The sequence below is a fragment of the Delphinus delphis genome, chromosome 2 (assembly GCF_949987515.2).
Source record: "Delphinus delphis chromosome 2, mDelDel1.2, whole genome shotgun sequence".
NCBI lineage: Eukaryota > Metazoa > Chordata > Mammalia > Artiodactyla > Delphinidae > Delphinus > Delphinus delphis.
The window spans coordinates 9,021,237-9,042,703 of NC_082684.1; the positions used below are offsets into that span (position 1 = coordinate 9,021,237).

General features: G+C 38.5%; 1 protein-coding gene across 2 annotated transcripts in view; it reads left to right on the forward strand.

The window, feature by feature from the left end:
* ATG2B (autophagy related 2B) overlaps positions 1 to 21,467 on the forward strand; it is a 76,592-nt gene that overhangs the window by 35,113 nt on the left and 20,012 nt on the right. Inside the window, exons 19-33 of one of the 2 annotated variants that reach the window (XM_060003959.1) lie at positions 858 to 1,015; positions 1,400 to 1,572; positions 2,058 to 2,208; positions 9,347 to 9,546; positions 9,714 to 9,794; positions 10,968 to 11,074; positions 11,240 to 11,332; positions 12,197 to 12,267; positions 12,670 to 12,746; positions 12,990 to 13,193; positions 14,956 to 15,097; positions 17,317 to 17,519; positions 18,254 to 18,480; positions 19,898 to 20,006; positions 20,952 to 21,146. In XM_060003959.1, coding sequence (XP_059859942.1) covers positions 858 to 1,015; positions 1,400 to 1,572; positions 2,058 to 2,208; positions 9,347 to 9,546; positions 9,714 to 9,794; positions 10,968 to 11,074; positions 11,240 to 11,332; positions 12,197 to 12,267; positions 12,670 to 12,746; positions 12,990 to 13,193; positions 14,956 to 15,097; positions 17,317 to 17,519; positions 18,254 to 18,480; positions 19,898 to 20,006; positions 20,952 to 21,146 — 2,191 coding nt within the window. The remainder of the gene's footprint in view (positions 1 to 857; positions 1,016 to 1,399; positions 1,573 to 2,057; positions 2,209 to 9,346; positions 9,547 to 9,713; positions 9,795 to 10,967; positions 11,075 to 11,239; positions 11,333 to 12,196; positions 12,268 to 12,669; positions 12,747 to 12,989; positions 13,194 to 14,955; positions 15,098 to 17,316; positions 17,520 to 18,253; positions 18,481 to 19,897; positions 20,007 to 20,951; positions 21,147 to 21,467) is intronic. The other variant, XM_060003960.1, reaches the window with a different exon arrangement.

Here is a 21,467-nt window from a genome sequence, read left to right on the forward strand (position 1 = left end):
TCCAAGCCTAACAAAGATCTTTGTAGAGAACATTGTAAAGTCTCAGTTTTCATGACAACATAGAGGTGAGTGGTGGGGGTGGTGGTATCTGAGAAGTGACAAATATTTCTTTGAAAAACTAGGATGCGGTGGTGGCCTAGCTTGACATGTATCACCCCAGTGGTCACCAGTATTGACTTGGCTGTTTGTCTGTTGCGTTAGTTAGAAGGGTTTCCTCTCTTTATTCCCTGTTCTGTATGCTGCTTTATCTCATGCAAGCTTCCCAGCGAAGCTGTGCTTTCTGTGGAAGAAAGAAAAAGCAGATATCCCTAGAGAAAGTGAGTAATGGAAGAGAACTGAATTGGGAGCTGGACATAATCTGGGCTCTGGTTCCACTTCTCCCACTAATTAGCTGTGTGACCTTGGGCGGGTCACTTAACCTTTATGATGCAGTTTCTTCCAAGTGTAAAGTGAGAATAATAATTCTGCCTTGGCTTCCCCAGAGGATTGAGGGGAGTCAAATGAGACAGTGGATAATCTGTTATAGTTTATAGAGTGTTCTCATATACGTGAACAGTCCTTTTGTTCTTTATGGGTTTTATTTTTAATAAACCTCCTCCTTTAAGTGCATTTAGATGTATGTAATTTGATGCATATAACACTGGTGAAACTAGGAGGATATCTAATTAGGTATCTAATTGTCCAGATTCCTTTCTCACTGCCCTGATAGCCATAGCAGTTATTTTTCCATTGAAAGAAATTCCATTTCACCATTTGGAAAATTTATTATTCATGTGATTTCTTAAAGGGATATTCTTTAGTTTGCCTTCAGTTGAAGTAGGAGTTGCGTATTTATTTTTCAACTTTTGTCTTTATAGGATCTTTAATGATTTGCTGCTCTGGGAACCAACAGCTCCTTCACCAGTAGAGACATTTGAAAATATTTCATATGGTATTGGGCTTTCAGTAGCCAGTCAACTGATTAATACCTTCAACAAAGATAGTTTTAGTCCATTGAAATCTACAGTTCACTATGGTAATATATTTTAAATTTCTTCTGAATTGAAATGCCTGGTTTATCAATAAACAAAGTAGTAACCTTTCAAATTGATGGATTTAAAAATGTTTCTTTGGCGTTTTCCATTTATAACTATTTTATAATATCTTTTAGTAATTTACAGTATTTCCCCACTTCTAGCTATTTTTTAAGAGTTATTAATTAAGTGTTATTTTATAGTATATTCATTGTCTGAAGTTCAGTGGTAAAGAGAAAGACAGTACATTTTTATACCAGATTCTTTGTAAAAATAAACAGGTTGTAAAATAAGTAAATATTCTTGTGATAACGTTCAAGGTTGAATGCTGTTTTGTGTTAATAAGCTGTTAGAACAGCTGTAATTGTGCAATTTATTTCTCATAGATGAGGAAAGTGGATCTGAGGAGGAGACTTTGCAGTATTTTTCCACTGTTGATCCCAATTATCGTTCTCGTAGGAAGAAAAAACTAGACTCTCAGAACAAGAACTCGCAGAGTTTTCTCTCAGTTCTTCTGAGCATTAATCATGGATTAATGGCAGTGTTTACAGATGTAAAGGTAAGGATTTACAAATCCAAAGTGATTTTTCAAGTGCATCTTATTATAAATCTAGCATGATATACGCATTCAATAGTTGAGGTAGTTCGAGGTTGTTTCAGTGACTGATGATGAAGGTCAGTTTTCTGAGGCACACCACGCTGACAGCAGCTTGGGAAATTTAGCTTTCGTTGCAGATCAAAAGACAAACATTACACGGACCTTCTTTTGGAAAATGTGCTGGTCCCACTCCTGCGGTGGTAACAGTAATTTATCTATTCCAAAGGGTGGTGAAGTACCAAGGTTCATTTGGCAGAAGAGGCCCAGCCTAGTGTTTAATTATGCAGTTCTTAATACCACCATGTTGGATGGTTCAAGAATCAGACCGCTTTGCTGCAGTGTGGGAGATCCTCCTAACCTGAATCAAGGAGGAGCATCTCAAGGGTCGTTCTTACTTTTCTGTTTTTAATTAATGACTTCTCTGTTTTTTCTGATCTTCTTATTAGCAAGATAATGGAGATCTGTTGGAAAACAAGCATGGTGAATTCTGGTTAGAATTCAACAGTGGTTCATTATTTTGTGTGACAAAATATGAAGGTTTTGATGACAAGCACTATATCTGCCTTCATTGTAGCAGTTTCAGTCTCTATCACAAAGGTAGGACAAATGTTAAATATGTGTGTTTTGTTCACTTCTGGTTAGACATGTTTAAATTTTGCTTAATAAAGAAAATCTGAGAACAGAATTCTTTTTTTTTTTTTACATCTTTATTGGAGTATAATTGCTTTACAATGGTGTGTTAGTTTCTGCTTTATAACAAAGTGAATCAGTTATACATATACATATGTTCCCATATCTCTTCCCTCTTGCGTCTCCCTCCCTCCCACCCTCCCTCTCCCACCCCTCTAGGTGGTCACAAAGCACTGAGCTGATCTCCCTGTGCTATGCGGCTGCTTCCCACTAGCTATCTATTTTACGTTTGGTAGTGTATATATGTCCATGACACTCTCTCACTTTGTCACAGCTTACCCTTCCCCCTCCCCATATCCTCAAGTCCATTCTCTAGTAGGTCTCTGTCTTTATTCCTGTCTTACCCCTAGATTCTTCATGACATTTTTTTTTTCTTAAATTCCATATATATGTGTTAGCATACAGTATTTGTCTCTCTCTTTCTGACTTACTTCACTCTGTATGACAGACTCTAGGTCCATCCACCTCATTACAAATAACTCAATTTCGTTTCTTTTTATGGCTGAGTAATATTCCACTGTATATATGTGCCACATCTTCTTTATCCATTCATCCGATGATGGACACTTAGGTTGTTTCCATGTCCTGGCTATTGTAAATAGAGCTGCAATGAACATTTTGGTACATGACTCTTTTTGAATTATGGTTTTCTCAGGGTATATGCCCAGTAGTGGGATTGCTGGGTCATATCGTAGTTCTATTTGTAGTTTTTTAAGAAACCTCCATACTCTTCTCCATAGTGGCTGTACCAATTCACATTCCCAACAGCAGTGCAAGAGTGTTCCCTTTTCTCCACACCCTCTCCAGCATTTATTGTTTATAGATTTTTTGATGATGGCCATTCTGACTGGTGTGACATGATATCTCATTGTAGTTTTGATTTCCATTTCTCTAATGATTAGTGATGTTGAGCATTCTTTCATGTGTTTGTTGGCAGTCTGTATATCTTCTTTGGAGAAATGTCTATTTAGGTATTCTGCCCATTTTAAGATTGGGTTGTTGGTTTTTTTTGTTATTGAGCTGCATGAGCTGCTTGTATATTTTGGAGATTAATCCTTTGTCAGTTGCTTCATTTGCAAATATTTTCTCCCATTCTGAGGGTTGTCTTTTGGTCTTGTTTATGGTTTCCTTTGCTGTGCAAAAGCTTTGGGGTTTCATTAGATCCCATTTGTTTATTTTTGTTTTTATTTCCATTTTTCTAGGAGGTGGGTCAAAAAGGATCTTGCTGTGATTTATGTTATAGAGTGTTCTGCCTGTATTTTCCTCTAAGAGTTTGATAGTTTCTGGCCTTACATTTAGGTCTTTAATCCATTTTGAGCTTATTTTTGTGTTAGGGAGTGATCTAATCTCATACTTTTATATGTACCTGTCCAGTTTTCCCAGCACCACTTATTGAAGAGGCTGTCCTTTCTTCACTGTACATTCCTGCCTCCTTTATCAAAGATAAGGTGACCATATGTGCGTGGGTTTATCTCTGGGCTTTCTATCCTATTCCATTGATCTGTCTTTCTGTTTTTGTGCCAGTGCCATACTGTCTTGATTACTGTAGCTTTGTAGTATAGTCTGAAGTCAGGGAGCCTGATTACTCCAGCTCCGTTTTTTGTTCTCAAGATTGCTTTGGCTATTCGGGGTCTTCTGTATTCCCATACAAATTGTGAAATTTTTTGTTCTAGTTCTGTGAAAAATGCCAGTGGTAGTTTGATAGGGATTGCATTGAATCTGTAGATTGCTTTGGGTACTAGAGTCATTTTCACAATGTTGATTCTTCCAATCCAAGAACATGGTATATCTCTCCATCTATTTGTATCATCTTTAATTTCTTTCATCAGTGTCTTATAATTTTCTGTATACAGGTCTTTTGTCTCCTTAAGTAGGTTTATTCCTAGATATTTTATTCTTTTTGTTGCAGTGGTAAATGGGAGTGTTTCCTTGATTTCACTTTCAGAGTTTTCATCCTTAGTGTATAGGAATGCCAGAGATTTCTGTGCATTAATTTTGTATCCTGCTACTTTACCAAGTTCATTGATTAGCTCTAGTAGTTTTCTGGTAGCATCTTTAGGATTCTCTATGTATAGTATCATGTCATCTGCAAAGAGTGACAGCTTTACTTCTTCTTTTCCGATTTGGATTCCTTTTATTTCCTTTTCTTCTCTGATTGCTGTGGCTAAAAGTTCCAAAATCATGTTGAGTAAGAGCTGTGAGAGTGGGCAACCTTGTCTTGTTCCTGATCTTAATGGAAATGCTTTCAGTTTTTCACCATTGAGGATGATGTTGGCTGTGGGTTTGTCATATATGGCCTTCATTATGTTGAGGAAAGTTCCCTCTATGCCTACTTTCTGCAGGGTTTTTTTTGTTTGTTTGTTTGTTTGTTTGTTTTCATTATGCGGGCCTCTCACTATTGTGGCCTCTCCCATTGCGGAGCACAGGCTCCGGACGCACAGGCTCAGCACCATGGCTCACAGGCCCAGCCGCTCCGCGGCATGTGGGATCTTCCCAGACCGGGGCACGAACCCATGTCCCCCGCATAGGCAGGCAGACTCTCAACCATTGCGCCACCGGGGAAGCCCATCTGCAGGGCTTTTATCATAAATGGGTGTTGAATTTTGTCGAAAGCTTTCTCTGCATCTATTGAGATGATCATATGTTTTTTCTCTTTCAATTTGTTAATAGTGTGTATCATGTTGATTGATTTGCATGTCTTGAAGAATCCTTGCATTCGTGGAATAAACCCCACTTAATCATGGTGTATGGTCCTTTTAATGTGCTGTTGGATTCTGTTTGCTAGTATTTTGTTGAGGATTTTTGCATCTATGTTCATCAGTGATATTGGCCTGTAGTTTTCTTTCTTTGTGACATCCTTGTCTGGTTTTGGTATCAAGGTGATGGTGGCCTCATAGAATCAGTTTGGGAGTGTTCCTCCCTCTGCTATATATTGGAAGAGTTTGAGAAGGATAGGTGTTAGCTCTTCTCTAAATGTTTTCTAGAATTCGCCTGTGAAGCCATCTGGTCTTGGGCTTTGGTTTGTTGGAAGATTTTTAATCACAGTTTCATTTTAAGTGCTTGTGATTGGTCATATTTTCTGTTTCTTTCTGATTCAGTCTCGGAAGTTTGTGCCTTTCTAAGAATTTGTCCATTTCTTCCAGGTTTTCCATTTTATTGGCATAGAGTTGCTTGTAGTAATCTCTCATGATCTTTTGTATTTCTGCAGTGTCAGTTGTTACTTCTCCTTTTTCATTTCTAATTCTATTGATTTGAGTCTTCTCCCTTTTTTTCTTGATGAGTCTGGCTAATGGTTTATCAATTTTGTTTATCTTCTCAAAGAACCAGCTTTTAGTTTTATTGATCTTTGCTATCGTTTCCTTCATTTCTTTTTCATTTATTTCTGATCTGATCTTTTGATTTCTTTCCTTCTGCTAACTTTGGGGTTTTTCTGTTCTTCTCTCTCTAATTGCTTTAGGTGCAAGGTTAGGTTGTTTATTCAAGATGTTTCCTGTTTCTTAAGGTAGGATTGTGTTGCTATAAACTTCCCTCTTAGAACTGCTTTTGCTGCATCCCGTAGATTTTGAGTTGTCGTGTCTCCATTGTCATTTGTTTCTAGGTATTTTTTGATTTCCTCTTTGATTTCTTCAGTGATCACTTTGTTATTAAGTAGTGTATTGTTTAGCCTACATGTGTTTGTATTTTTTACAGATCTTTTCCTGTAATTGATATCTAGTCTCATAGCGTTGAGGTCCGAAAAGATACTTGATACAATTTCAATTTTCTTAAATTTACCAAGGCTTGATTTGTGACCCAAGATATGACCTATCCTGGAGAATGTTCCATGAGCACTTGAGAAAAATTGTATTCTGTTGTTTTTGGATGGAATGTCCTATAAATATCAATTAAGTCCATCTTGTTTAATGTATCATTTAAAGCTTGTGTTTCCTTATTTATTTTCATTTTGGATGACCTGTCCATTGGTGAAAGTGGGGTGTTAAAGTCCTCTACTATGATTGTGTTATGGTCGATTTCCCCTTTTATGGCTGTTAGTATTTGCCTTATGCATTGAGGTGCTCCTATGTTGGGTGCATAAATATTTACAATTGTTATATCTTCTTCTTGGATCGATCCCTTGATCATTATGTAGTGTCCTTCTTTGTCTCTTGTAATAGTCTTTTTTAAAGTCTCTTTTGTCTGATATGTGAATTGCTACTCCAGCTTTCTTTTGGTTTCCATTTGCATGGAATATCTTTTTCTATCCCCTTACTTTCAGTCTGTATGTGTCTCTAGGTCTGAAGTGGGTCTCTTGTAGACAGCATATATATGAGTCTTGTTTTTGTATCCATTCAGCCAATCTGTGTCTTTTGGTGGGAGCATTTAGTCCATTTACATTTAAGGTAATTAGCAATATGTATGTTCCTTTTCCCATTTTCTTAATTGTTTTGGGTTCGTTATTGTAGGTCCTTTCCTTCTCTTGTGTTTCTTGCCTATAGAAGTTCCTTTAGCATTTGTTGTAAAGCTGGTTTGGTGGTGCTGAACTCCCTCAGCTGTTGCTTGTCTGTAAAGGTTTTAATTTCTCCATCAAATCTGAATGAGATCCTTGCTGGGTAGAGTAATCTTGGTTGCAGGTTTTTCTCCTTCATCACTTTAAATATGTCCTGCCAGTCCCTTCTGGCTTGCAGAGTTTCTGCTGAAAGAACAGCTGTTAACCCTATGGGGATTCCCTTGTGTGTTATTTGTTGTTTTTCCCTTGCTGCTTTTAATATGTTTTCTTTGTATTTAATTTTTGACACTTTTATTAATATGTGTCTTGGCATATTTCTCCTTGGATTTATCCTGTATGGGACTCTCTGTGCTTTCTGGACTTGATTAACTATTTCCTTTCCCATATTAGGGAAGTTTTCAACTATAATCTCTTACAATATTTTCTCAGTCCCTTCTTTTTCTCTTCTTCTGGAACCCCTATGATTCGAATGTTGGTGCATTTAATGTTGTCCCAGAGGTCTCTGAGACTGTACTCAGTTCTTTTCATTCTTTTTTCTTTATTCTGCTCTGCAGTAGTTATTTCCACTATTTTATCTTCCAGGTCACTTATCCATTCTTCTGCCTCAGTTATTCTGCTATTGATCCCATCTAGAGTATTTTTCATTTCATTTATTGTGTTGTTCATCGTTGCTTGTGTCATCTTTAGTTCTTCTAGGTCCTTATTAAATGTTTCTTGCATTTTGTCTATTCTATTTCCAAGATTTTGGATCATCTTTACTATCATTATTCTGAATTCTTTTTCAAGTAGACTACGTATTTCCTCTTCATTTGTTAGGCCTGGTGGGTTTTTACCTTGTTCCTTCATCTGCTGTGTGTTTTTCTGTGTTCTCATTTTGCTTATCTTACTGTGTTTGGGGTCTTCTTTTTGCAGGCTGCAGGTTCGTAGTTCCCATTGTTTTTGGTGTCTGTCCCCAGTGGCTAAAGTTGGTTCAGTGGGTTGTGTAGGCTTCCTGGTGGAGGGGACTAGTGCCTGTGTTCTGGTGGAAGAGGCTGGATCTTGTCTTTCTGGTGGGCAGGTCTACGTCTGGTGGTGTGGTTTGGGGTGTCTGTGGACTTATTATGATTTTAGGCAGTCTGTCTGCTAATGGGTAGGGTTGTGTTCCTGTCTTGCTAGTTGTTTGGCATAGGGTGTCCAGCACTGTAGCTTGCTGGTCGTTGAGTGAAGCTGGGTGCTGGTGTTGAGATGGAGATCTCTGGGAGATTTTTGCCGTTTGATATTATGTGGAGCTGGGAGGTCTCTTGTGGACCAGAGTCCTGAAGTTGGCTCTCCCACCTCAGAGCCACAGCACTGACTCCTTGCTGCAGCACCAAGAGCCTTTCATCCACACAGCTGTCTCAGGGCCTTGGCACAAACTGTTCTTGACTTGGAATGTCTCTGCTTGGCTTTTCCCAAAGCTATCTCCTCATTTTCTTGACTTCAATTTCACCATCACCTCCTCAAAGTCATTTTCCCTGCTGGCTCCACCTCTGTACCCGGTCACCCCCATAGCCCCGAGATGTGGCACCCACACCTCACGCTTCTCTCAGGCCGTGTTCCGGTGGGGTCAGTGACAAGGCCGACGTGGCGTCCACGTATTGCTCCAGCCCCCAAACGTTGGGTGCGTGTCCTGGCTCAGCCTGCCCCCAGAGAACAGAACTCTGAACGTTAGAAATTATTTTCTATAGGGTGTTCTGATTCCACTAGCAAGGTAATAATTATTGTAAATTAGAAGTTGACTTTATGGTTTTTTTTGCAACAACATATTGAGATATAATTCACATACCATGTAATTCACCCATTTAAAATATACATTTCAATGGTTTTTAGTATTCCATAGAGCTGTGTAACCATCATCATAGTCAACTTTAGAGCATTTTCATCAACCCCTCAGAAGAAGTCTGCATCTTTGAGCTATAAACCCCGAGCCCTGCAGTCCCCTCTGGCCTCAAGAAACCACTGATTTACTCTCTGTGTCTATGGATTTACATATTCTGGCTGTTTCGTATACATGGTTTCATACAATAGAAGGTCTTTTGTGATTGGCATCTTGGCATGATGTTTTCAAGGTTAATCCAAATGTATCAGTGTTTTATTCCTTTTTATTGACAAGGAATTGGATATACCATATCCTAGTATACATTGATCAGTTGATGGGACTTTACATTCTTTATTTTCTCTTAAGTGGTGTTTCCTTTTGGTAACATACAGAATTTGCTCTTTGAGCACATTCCTTGTGTTACTTTGTGAATAGAAATGACATACTTGCACATTCTTAATGTTTATTAGATTTCCCTATTTAAATTTAACTTTTCTAGCATTTCAGATCTCAATTTCTTTTTTTTTTAACTTGGATAGTCACTTATACCAACATTAGTAGAGGAGAGTGAATTATTAATGTCAAGCTGGTTCTTGGTCATTTTGCCTCCAGGGTATGTTATATTCAATGGAAGTACATGGATTTTTGTTTTGAGTTATAGAAGTTCGTGAATTAATTTCAAATAATCATTTTGTTATCTTGTCACCTCATTGTGGATATAGGCATAGTGGATGGAGCAATTCCTTCTACAGAAACACGACTGCCCAGTTCAACCCGACCACATTGGTTAGAACCTACTATTTATTCCTCTGAAGAAGATGGCCTCAGTCGAGCTTCTTCAGATGGTGTTGGAGGAGACACTTTGAATATGCTCTCTGTTGCAGTTAAAATATTGTCTGATAAATCAGAGTCCAATACAAAGGTGTGTGTTTTGTACTTTTATACCATTAAATACTTGCTGCTGATTTGATTACTAGTTAATAAAAATGATTGCATAAATGTAACACATTTGTTTTCTTAGAAACTTTTCAAGTTTTGAGCCAGAGGGTTATGTAGGTGATAAATATAATTCTTCGTGTTGCTCTGTAGGAATTTCTCATTGCTGTGGGACTGAAAGGAGCCACTCTCCAGCACAGAATGCTTCCTTCCGGGTTTAGCTGGCATGAGCAGGTAAGAGAGCTGTGATGTATATTTATTGATTTATTTTTTACTTTATGTTAACATATAATACACATAGTGAGAAGTTTCACAAATCATAAATATTCAGTGCTCATCAAATTTCCATGAAATAAGTACTCCTATATAAATACCACCTCTTACGTTAGGAAATAGAACATTATCACCACCCCAGAATGTAATTGATTTTTTACCTTAAAGTTTGGTCCTTAAACATCTCAAAGACAAAGTTATGTTTTATCATTAAAGGGAAGGGACCTATCGAGTGCCTGGCATAGAGGAGAATAAATGAGTGTTGACTTGCACTTATAACTGTATATTCTTTAAGTGCCGTAATTTCAGAATTATCCCCTAGGCCAACAATATACACTGAGGCATTTATAAGGAATTCTGTAATTAATTTCCGGTGTAATAACTGTATTTGGTTAATTACATTTTTTCAAAGGAAACTTTGGGTAAGAAGTTAACTCTTCTTTATATGAGAATGAAAACTAGCACACTGTGATTCTTGTTCATTTTCCTTAGAAAGAGAAACCTTTTCTTTGTGCTTGGAAAATAATAAATTATTTTAAACTTGAATGCTTTCAGAAACATTCTGAAACATAAAATATAGAGAGAGAGAGAATGAATGGAGCGGGGGGTAGAGAGATGGTTAGTCAACTGGCTGGCTGTAAGGGAGAGATTTAGCCTAACTTTTTTAGTTAGATAGAAATATAGAGTAGATGTTGGTGAGAAGGACTGGTTTTCAGATAGATCTGGGTATAAATTAAGGAACAGGAACTTCTCCCAACAGTGGATTTTATAGAAAACCAGATGGAGAGTTTTAAACAGTCTTCGGCAAAATTTGTTTTTTTCAAAAGAATTATTCCAAGCAAAGTAATGTTGAAAGTATATTATACATACTTTGTTAGTTTCATAGGATATGATTTTTCCAAGATCTCTGTAGCATTGCAGTTGTTACACGGGCCTCTTCATTTCAAATTCTAGTTATGCAAATACTTTTTGAAATGAATTCCTTCAAATGATGATTTTCTTTTAACATTATGATTTTCCACTAAATGTTTGGTTTTTTTGTGAGCTATTTTATTTCATGTTGGTATTAAGGATATCATATCAAAACTTTTTTTTTCTTCTAAAGCAGGGCATTTTATATTTTTGTGATTATAGATTTTATACTTCTTGAATATTGCTGATGAACCTGTTCTGGGATACAATCCTCCAACTTCATTTACAACCTTTCATGTTCATCTCTGGAGCTGTGCACTTGATTATAGGTTAGTTCATAAATGGAGCAAAATAAAGTTTTAGTCTTTAAAATATGTACTAAGTTTTGAGGAAAAATATGTAATTCAGTAGAGTTAAGGTTCAAAATGCTCTTTAAAGGGAGTTTCTTTTCTTTTGCAGCAGACTAATGTTCTCTTGTTTCTTTGTGGTAATAGGCCTCTTTATTTGCCAATCCGATCTCTTCTTACTGTTGAAACATTCAGCATTTCAAGTAGTGTTGCCTTGGATAAATCATCTTCTACTCTCAGGTACCGTGTTAAGCCTCTCTGTCTACTAAATGCAGCTGTTCAAAACATACTGACAGAGCTTTATCTCAACCCTTTGATTAAAGTCTCAATCTTTGTTAAAAGCAACATGCTTTTACTATTAGTCATGTTCCTTTATTCAAGTTTTCAGTTTTTCTTTCTCAGATGATTCGTCCCACCTCTTCAATTCATTACTGTATTTCATTTTTAGGGAGGAAATTAATTCTTGAGATTATTGGCTAACTTTTTAAAACATTTATATGTAAACTTCCCATAATACCTGATACACTTCATTTTCCTAATTTAAACCTTGTGAATTTGGGCATCTGTTAAAATTGCTGAAAATTTAAAATTGATTCGAGCAGATGATTTAATCTCATTTATGCCATTTAAATGTTTCTAGTACTCATAAACAGTGAGTTTTAAAGAAATGTTAGGGCTTACCTGGTGGTCCAGTGGTTAAGAATCTGCCTTCCAATGCAGGGGACATGGGTTCAATCCCTGGTCAGGGAACTAGGATCCCACATGCTGCGGGGCAGCTAAGCCCACACCACAGCTAGAGAGCCCACGTGCTCTGGAGCCTGCACACCACAACTAGAGAGAAGCCCACACACTGCAACGAAAGACGCCGCATTTTGCAGTTCCCGTGTGCCGCGACTAAGACCCAACACAGCCAAAGATAGATAAAAAAATAAATAAATATTACAAAAACAAAGAAATGTTAGGTGACATTTGTAAGTTAGAAACTGCATATGACTTTGATCATATTTATATCAGAAAGAATGGTACAGCTAAGTATATAGTGATCATGCAGCATATATTCAAGGTTAGTTTTTTAGATCTTGATTTTATCTTTTTTTTGCCCAGAATAATCTTGGATGAAGCTGCTTTACACCTGTCTGACAAGTGTAATACTGTCACTGTAAACCTGAATAGAGGTAAGAGTTAAAAAACAAAATCTGGGATAGATGAATCCTCTTTTATTTTTTGCATCTGAATATTTTTAAGCATTTTAATTCTAGAATAATGCCAGTGAACTAAGGATCTTATCAGTCTGAATATTGTAATACCAGTTTGTAATATCAATAACATTGGTGAAATGCATCAAATTATATATACTCTGGTTTATTTAATAGAAGGCAGATTTTGTTTCTAATTAAAAATAAAGTGAACTGTAGGATTTTTGTAGGATGAAACTATGTTTCCATTACATTATAAGTATTTGTACTACTACCTGCCATGAATTTTAAAGAAACACAAGTTTTATTAGGTGTTTGTTGGATAAGCATTTTTTGAAAGTTATACTCAGATATTTTATTAATTACTTAAAACAATTTTAGATTATGTTCGTGTGATGGATATGGGGCTTTTGGAATTAACCATAACTGCAGTGAAGTCTGATTCTGATGGAGAGCAAGTAAGTTATTAAAATAAATGGATATTTTTTTAAGCCCTTTTTTTTTTATAGAAGAGACTAAAAACATACTGAACTTACTGTAAAATTATTTTTCCACTTACCTAATTTTAGTCAGAAATAGATAAAATATTTTAAAGTTAAGATTGAGTTATTATAAATGCATGTTTCCTGTGGCAAGACAAATTATATTATATTTTATTTAATGTAAACCGATGCAAACATTTTTTTCTCTTGTTTTGGTAGACATTTTTATCCTTTTTTCCGTGTCCTGTCCAGACTGAGCCGCATTTTGAATTACACTGTTCGAGTGACGTTGTCCATATTAGAACGTGCTCGGACTCTTGTGCTGCATTAATGAATCTCATTCAGTACATTGCAAGCTACGGGGACTTACATGTGGCTAACAAGGCGGACGTGAAGTCCGGAGCCCCGCAAAGAAAGATGAAGGTACAGCCGCCAGCCTCATTCATTAGAACTCACTCAACCTCTCCTCATTGCAGACATGCGAGTGACCTGTACATTGGCGAGGTCTTCTTGACAGTCATAGGGTAGAAAGGCAACTTTGAATAATCATCTATCTATTCTTACTTTCAGGGTGATGGGGTCTAGAAAGGTGATTCCATGGGCCTTTTTGGAAAACCATTCTACTGTTTGATGCTCTCAGTTTCAGAACATTAATATTCTCAACCAACATACATTTTCCCAGACTTAAGTTATTTTCATATGTCCTCAGGGAAGAAAGAAAACATTTATCATGTGAGAGTCTGTTATATGCAAGTTGTATGTAAAAATGCTATGAGAAGGTGGCAGGAATTAGTATTATTACCAGAAGACTTATTTATATGACATTATCTTTCATATTTGTTATCTACAATTCTATCCAGTTTTCAGTATACTTTCTCATATGTGATTTCCTCTTACCCAGTGCAGTTGAGAGGTTAAAGGTTATCATCTCTGTTTAGTAGATGAATAAGACCCAGAGAATTTAGGTAATTTGCCCTAATTAGTAGCAGCAACAATATGCAGGTATTTGGATTTCCAGTTCATTGCTTTCTTATGCCCCCAGCTGTCACCTCTCTGCCCTCTCATATGTCCAGATAGAACAATGTCCAGTTTGTTTAGCATTTACTTTTTATCAGTCTTTTTATTCTTCTTCATGGCCTCTTCTGTGAACAGAATTCTCAGTCCCCTTAGGTCAATGGATCCTTCAGTAAGGGTCTGACAGGCCTTGCATTATCTTTCGTTCACGCTGATCTTACACCTCATTTGTGTTACGCTTCTGTTTTTGTTTCCTTGCTCCTGCTGTATTCTCCCTGATAATGAAGTGATTTATGATACTCTCTCTCTACTGTTTCTTCTCTTTTATTCTCCAGTTTATTAAAAGTTATTTTAAATTATCCCTTTCAAATGAGATCTTTCCATTTTAGAGTCATGCTGACATTTTATTTATTTATTTTTTATTATTATTATTTTTTTGCGGTACGAGGGCCTCTCACTGTTGTGGTCTCTCCCGTTGCGGAGCACAGGCTCCAGACGCGCAGGCTCAGTGGCATGTGGGATCCTCCCCGACCGGGGCACGAACCCGCGTCCACCGCATCGGCAGGCGGACTCCCAACCACTGCACCACCAGGGAAGCCCCATGCTGACATTTTAAAAGCATGGTTTGGATTTAATGAATCCACGATTCACTAACAAAAATGGTTAAGCATCAATGTTGGAATTGAACTCCACAAATCACCTTTTAGTAGATTTCCCCTCTCACGTGTACCCGCTACTGTCTTTAGGTGTCTATTGGTTCCAAGAAATGAGGCTCTGCCTACAGTGGCTTTGTCTCAGAGGGTGGTCATGGCAGCCATCAGGTTTGAGCAGATCGGACTCTTTACAGAGAGACCCCCCTCTCCCCCAGCTTCACTGCAGTGTTTTTCACCTTCCTTCTTTTCGAATGTATTACGTCTTCAAGATTCAGTTCACTGTGTCGGCTTTGAGATGATAACACATTTATTTCTATTTACCTGTAGTTGTTGGGGTGAAAATACTAAAGACTTAAAATGAAAATGTAACACCTGCTGAGAGAATATAGAAAAATGAATGTGTTCCTGTTTTTGATGTTTTTGTGAAATGTAGTATATTTCTAGGACAAAATAAACGTTGAGTAATTTGCTTTTTAGATCATTTTCAAGTTGATTTTAATTAGGGTTTTTGGCTGTAGGTAGATTCCGCTGGTCGGTCATCCTCACGTGGTCCAGTGCTTCCTGAAGCAGATCAACAAATATTACGAGATTTGATGAGTGACGCTATGGAGGAAATTGACACACAAGAGGCTGCTGCGTCTGTAAAACCACAGTCTAATGGTGAGACAGACCAGGACTTCTTCCTGGGAGCTGTGATGTTGTAGTTGAGGCTGACATTGTTTGTGTTCTTACAGAGTCCTCAGTAAGCAGCTTACTAAGGAAAAGACAGGTCTGAGTTTTGGTGGGTATTTATTAGTCAGCTTGTGTTCATTCAATGTTTAGTAGATAAATAATACTGGCCAGAGTGTTGGGGGGCGGCGACAGATAAAGTGGAAGGCAAGGCTTATGTAGCTGGTAGCTCGTGGTCTAGTGCAGCAAACTGGCCCTGAACCAGACTGAGGCTAGTGCTTAGAACCATCCAGAGGTGATATAAGAAGACACTTCAGAATGTAGTGTACACTCTAATCACTGGTCGGAAAGGATTTGGAATCCCTTCATTAGACTTCAGTGAAAATGAGATGAGTTGGCTTTTAAAAAGTGTGTGGGACCTAGGCGTGTGGAGGGGAGAGAGAAGATAATCTTGGCAAGGTCACTAACATCAACAGAGGCCCAGAGGCGTGTATGAGCCTTAATGATCTAGTAACTCAGGCTGTTAATACTGGAACAAAAGTTCCCTTCTTGTGGAAAAGAATTAGGCAGTAATGTTAGATAAGCAGGGAGGAACCAGACAGTGAGAGAGCTTTACAGCCAAGTGGAAGCATCTAAATATTTTGAAGTATCTATCTAAAAATATTTTTTTTCTAATTGGCTGAACATAGCTATTTCTATATGTTGTGAGATCTTAATTTTTAAAAATTATTTCATAGTGTTATAGAAGTTTAGCATTCAGTGTTGCTTTCATTCTAATTTAGAATAACTTAGAGCTCAGGAAGCAAATGGGAACTTTTAGCTCCCTGTGTACTAACATTATTTGTAATAAACGTTAGCAGCTAACCTACTCATGTGGGAAAGAATGTTTAATGAATATTTACCGAGCAGCTTCAACACACAGGACTCTGTACTGTACACTGAGCACTTACAAGGATGAGTGGGTTCAAAGTACTGCCACAGGAGAATGTCTAGTCTGAGAGCCTTCCGGGCTAAGATGTCACCGCATTCATCGTAGTATTCTTAGTTCAAATCACAGGGTTTGGTTTGGATGAATGAATGGAGAAAGAATTAGTGAATCTGTGGGATTCCCTGGCAGTCCAGTGGTTAGGACTCCATGCTTCCACCACAGGGGGCATGGGTTTGATCCCCAGTGGGAGGAACTAAGATCCCGCATACTATGCAGTGCGGCCACAAAAAAAGAAAAGAAAAGAATGAGTGAATCTAATATATAATATAAATGTATAAAAAAATATATGTTCACGTACAGATTTTTGCACACATGCAGCCTTTTGTGAACTTCATATTGTGAGAGCTACCTGAGAACAGGTGTCCCATTTGGGTATCCAGTGCCCCCAAGGAGTCTTTTTATTGCTTGGACTCATTCCCTGGCCTAAGACATGCTTGGCAACTGTTTCCCCCACCCCTTCCCCGAGCAGAGATTTCCTATAGTTTTAGGTGAGACGCTGCTACATGTAACTATTTCCCCTCTCCTTGCCATATTGTCCAAGGAGTTTCTTCTAGAACTCCACCTACAGCACATAATTGTCAATATGAAATGCTGGCTAAAATGGAACTCCAGTCCTCACTAACTAGCTGCTGCTGAATTCCTGAACTTCTTTGACACTGAATAACTAAGAGGAGACTGTCTGTAACTTTATGAGTCCATCATTTACTGTTTCTTAGAAAACTTCATACTTACTAGTCTTTTTATTAGTAGTCAGAAGGTTATTGTAAGAAATAAGTGAGATACTGTTTTTTAAAAATTTTTGGCTGTGTTGGGTCTTCGTTGCTGCGTGCAGGCTTTCTCTGGTTGTGGCGAGCGGAGGCTACTCTTTGCTGCGGTGCGCGGGCTTCTTGTTGCGTTGGCTTCTCTTGTTGCAGAGCACGGGCTCTAGGTGCGCGGGCTTCCTTGGTTGCAGCACGCGGGCTCAGTAGTTGCGGCACGTGGGCCCTAGTGTGCATGAGCTTCAGTAGTTGCAGTGCAGGGGCTCAGTAGTTGTGGTGCACAGGCTTAGTTGCTCCATGGCATGTGGGATCTTCCTGGACCACGGATTGAACCTGTGTCCCCTGCATTGGCAGGTGGATTTTTACCACTGTGCCACGAGGGAAGTCCTAAAATGCTTAATAAATGTTATTGTTGTTGATGTTTAAAATATGCCAAAATTGAATGTTGTAATCTTTTCACCTAGGTGTTTTGGATGAAAAATCTCAAATTCAGGAGCCATGTTGTTCAGACCTCTTCCTGTTTCCTGATGAGAGTGGAAACGTGTCCCAGGAGCCTGGACCCACTTACGCCTCATTCACACACCACTTGATGAGTGATGCGGTGACAGGCATGCCCACAGAAAATGACGACTTTTGCATTCTCTTTGCACCAAGAGCAACCATTCAGGTAATAAATTGATGATATAATTAATGTCTTAAAATAGTGTTATAAATTGAATTGACCAAAGGGCACCTGAAAAGATTCTTTAGGTTTTGTTAACTCTTTACAGTTCAGAATTACTTCCTTTTGTAATTTACTCTTGAGACTTTGTAAATGTTTGTTATACTTTACTCTTTTTATGAACATCTCTCAGAGACTCTCTACTTGCAAAGTCTCCTGCATTGTTTATTGAACTACAGAGTAAGTATGTAGTAAGATACCTCTTCAGGGTTGTGAAATTAAATGGCAGAAAGGAGTTCTGTACAGAGTTGTTAACACCAGAATTGGGAAAGATAAGATGTGATTTGTGAGAAGGCTAATGCTTGGTTAATGTATATATAATTTCCTTTTTAGAATCATGCTCACATTGAAAAAGCATGGTCTGGATTTAATGAATCCACAGTTCACTAAACAAAATGGTAAAGCATTGAATCTGTACCTTTTTATTGTCAAACGAGTAGCAAAAGCCAAATCGTAGACTATAAAAAATTCTTATGGAGTGATTCACATAGAAGAGAGAGTTCATTTTATTGTTAATAAAGCAGAGTATCTTACGCGGTGATTATCGTCAGTATTTATTATTCCACTATATATTGAAATTATTAGAAAGAATGCAGAATCAAATCCCCTTGAGATGCGCACCATAATCAGTGGTTTCTACTTAAATAAGAGAGTATGTGTTACCTCTTCCTTTGTCTTAGGAGAAGGAAGAAGAACCAGTTGTAAAAATAATGGTTGATGATGCGATTGTGATAAGAGATAATTATTTTAGTCTGCCTGTTAAGAAGACAGATACGAGCAAAGCCCCGTTACACTTTCCTATTCCTGAAATTCGGTACCTGGTTAAAGAAGTCTCTCTTGTCTGGCATCTTTTTGGAGGAAAAGATTTTGGAACAGCCCCTCCTGCTTCTCCAGCTAAAAGTTATATGTAAGTTAATTTCTACATAAGTTTATTTGGCGGACCAATATACTCTCTTTGTTGTGGCGCACGGGCTTCTCTAGTTGTGGCGCGTGGGCTTAGTAGTTGTGGCACAAGGGCTTTGTTGCCCCGCAGCGTGTGGGATCTTAGTTCCCCGACCAGGGATCGAACTTGCGTCCCCTGCATTGGAAGGTGGATTCTTTTTTTTTTTTTTTTTTTTGCGGTACGTGGGCCTCTCACTGTTGTGGCCTCTCCCGTTGCGGAGCACAGGCTCCGGACGCGCAGGCTCAGCGGCCATGGCTCACGGGCCCAGCCACTCCGCAGCATGTGGGATCTTCCCGGACCGGGGCACGAACCCATGTCCCCTGCATCGGCAGGCGGACTCTCAACCACTGCGCCACCAGGGAAGCCCATGGAAGGCGGATTCTTAACCACTGGACCACCAGACCAATATATTCTTTTCGCTAAAAATACATAGAATTTATCCTTTTAAGAATTATTAATAAGTAATATTAAAAACTGTAATTTAAATGTTACTCTTTTAATGTTAAAGTTTTGCATTTGAAAACTTGTTTGCATTCTTTGTATTTTTTTCCTAAAATATGATGACCTAAGGCATTTCCATTCAGCAAAATTTTTCGGGTACCTACCATGTGCCAGAGCCTGTGTTAGAGGCACGTTCATTAAAATGAATACGACCCAGACCCTGTCCTAAGTTCAGAAGGGAGAGAGAGTTACGTGAGCCAGTGAGGGCAATGAAGTGAAGTGTGTGCGTCAGGAGGTGGGGACCACGCGTGCCCCTGATTCTCCAGCACCCAGCAGGGTGCCCAGCACAGCGTGGATGCTGCTGAAGTACCTGCTAATGAGTGCCTTATTCCATGGTTCTAGAAGGGAACTGGATGGAAAGAGGAGGCAGAGACTAAGGGTAAACACTCTCAGTGGGGTGGGGAGGGTCAGGAAAGGCTTCACGGGGTAGGAACCTTTGGCATAGCATTGTAATGACTTTTTCTATTTAAAAGTGCTTTTAAAAAAACTTATAACTTTACTATAATTCTTTTCCGTGTTAATTGGAATTTCTAGGACTTGTCCTCTGACTCACAGGGGTTTCTGAAGTAATAAGGAACTTACACGGAGGTCTCATTTCTAAGTCTATCTTGTGATATGCACACCAACATCATAGTTAGCGTTTTCTGTAGTTTTAAATGTTTAGCAAGTAGATGATTGCTGTAACGGCAGTAATAACATTTATGTTCTCAGTGTCTCCAAGAGATAAAAGATGCGGTTTTGATTTATAGCAATACAGTTTGTGGCAGTGTTTTGCTAGTTCTGTAATCTTTTCTTTTTTCATCCTGTTATTTTTTCTGGTGTCATTCATTGCCTTTCTTTGACTATTCCTTTAACAAAAGGTTTTATTTTTCATTTATAGTAGTCCCCACAGCTCACCTTCTCACACACCTGCAAGACATGGACGTAATGTGGTATGTGGGGGAAAAGGAAGAAACCATGACTTTTTAATGGAAATACAATTAAGCAAGGTAATGTGACATTTTGAAAGGAAAAATCCACCGAAGTAGGAGCATTAGTGGGTGTTCTTTGGTTACTCCCTGTCCCCTCCCCCATGTGGTCTTGGGGTGTAAGAGGAAAAGTGCAGGGATCTTGTATAGAAACTCTTGCCTCTTTTTCTTTCTCAAATACTCTAAGAAAATTTAGGGTTTTTGTTTTTGTTTTCCCAGGCTACCCCTAGAGCAGTGTCTCGCAGAGTTGAACAAGCATCAGAATCCCCTTGAGGGCTTGTTAAAACACAGGTTGCTGGGCCCCAGAGTTCTTGATTCAGTAGGTCTGAGGTAGGGCCCATGAATTTGCATTTTTAATGAGTTCCCAGGTGATTGTGATACCACTTTACCCAGGACTGTGCTTGGGGAACCACTGCGCTGGAGCCTGTCTCTGGGAAGGCCTGCCATTGGATAGCACACAGGTCTCAGGTCCTTTGTGAGCATCTAGAGACCAGGAGCCCAGGCTGCCAGTGCCATTGATGCAGTTAATTCTGTCAGCTTGTCTGGGATTGTGCCAAGGGTCGAATATTAGGGCGCTTATCATAGAAACAGTGCAGTGATGACAGCTCCATATACTAAATTGTATCCTTGCGCCCTTTTGGAACTTGAACCTTGCCTCCAAGCAGTTTCATAGGTATGCAAGATAATAATTTTATGACTTATGCCTATTGAGCGTTTTGCTTGAAAAGGATAGGGATTTTACCAAGGTCAAATAAGAAATGTCAGTCAGGCTTTTCCTTGTATGGTCCTGAACACGTGGATTAATAAATAAATACGTGAACAAATGTAGGGATGTTATGCTGTTCTCTGAAAGTGGAATCGAAAGCTGAGAATTCAAAGAAAATGAGTGATGTGTTACATTTTAAAGAGAAAATCTGATTTAAATAAAATGTAGAGATTGTTCTGTGTTCTTTCTCTTCTGTAAAGGTGAAGTTTCAGCACGAGGTCTACCCCCCATGCAAACCAGAATGCGATTCTAGCCTCTTGGAACACCCGGTCTCCCGGCAGGTGTTCATCGTGCAGGATCTTGAAATTCGAGATCGTCTGGCAACATCACAGATGAATAAGTTTTTGTACCTGTATTGCAGTAAAGAAATGCCTCGAAAAGCTCATTCCAACATGGTAAGATTTAAAACTTCATATATTTTGTTGTTGTATTAGTTTCAGAAAAGTATTTTTATTGTATCTAACTGCAGGAGATTTATTTTGGATTAGGGAAAATTATGGGATTTTTTTTCTCATTTTTATATGAAAATCCCTTTTAAATACGCTGCTTAAAGTTTTATGTTTTAAAAATTATTTTGCATGTTGTTTCTAAAATTGCCAATATATCAATACCTGAGGAAAACCAGAAGTCCATAGTGATCTACACAAAACACTTACACAAGGAATTCCCTGGCGGTCCAGTGGTTAGGACTCCATGCTCTCACTGCCAAGGGCCCT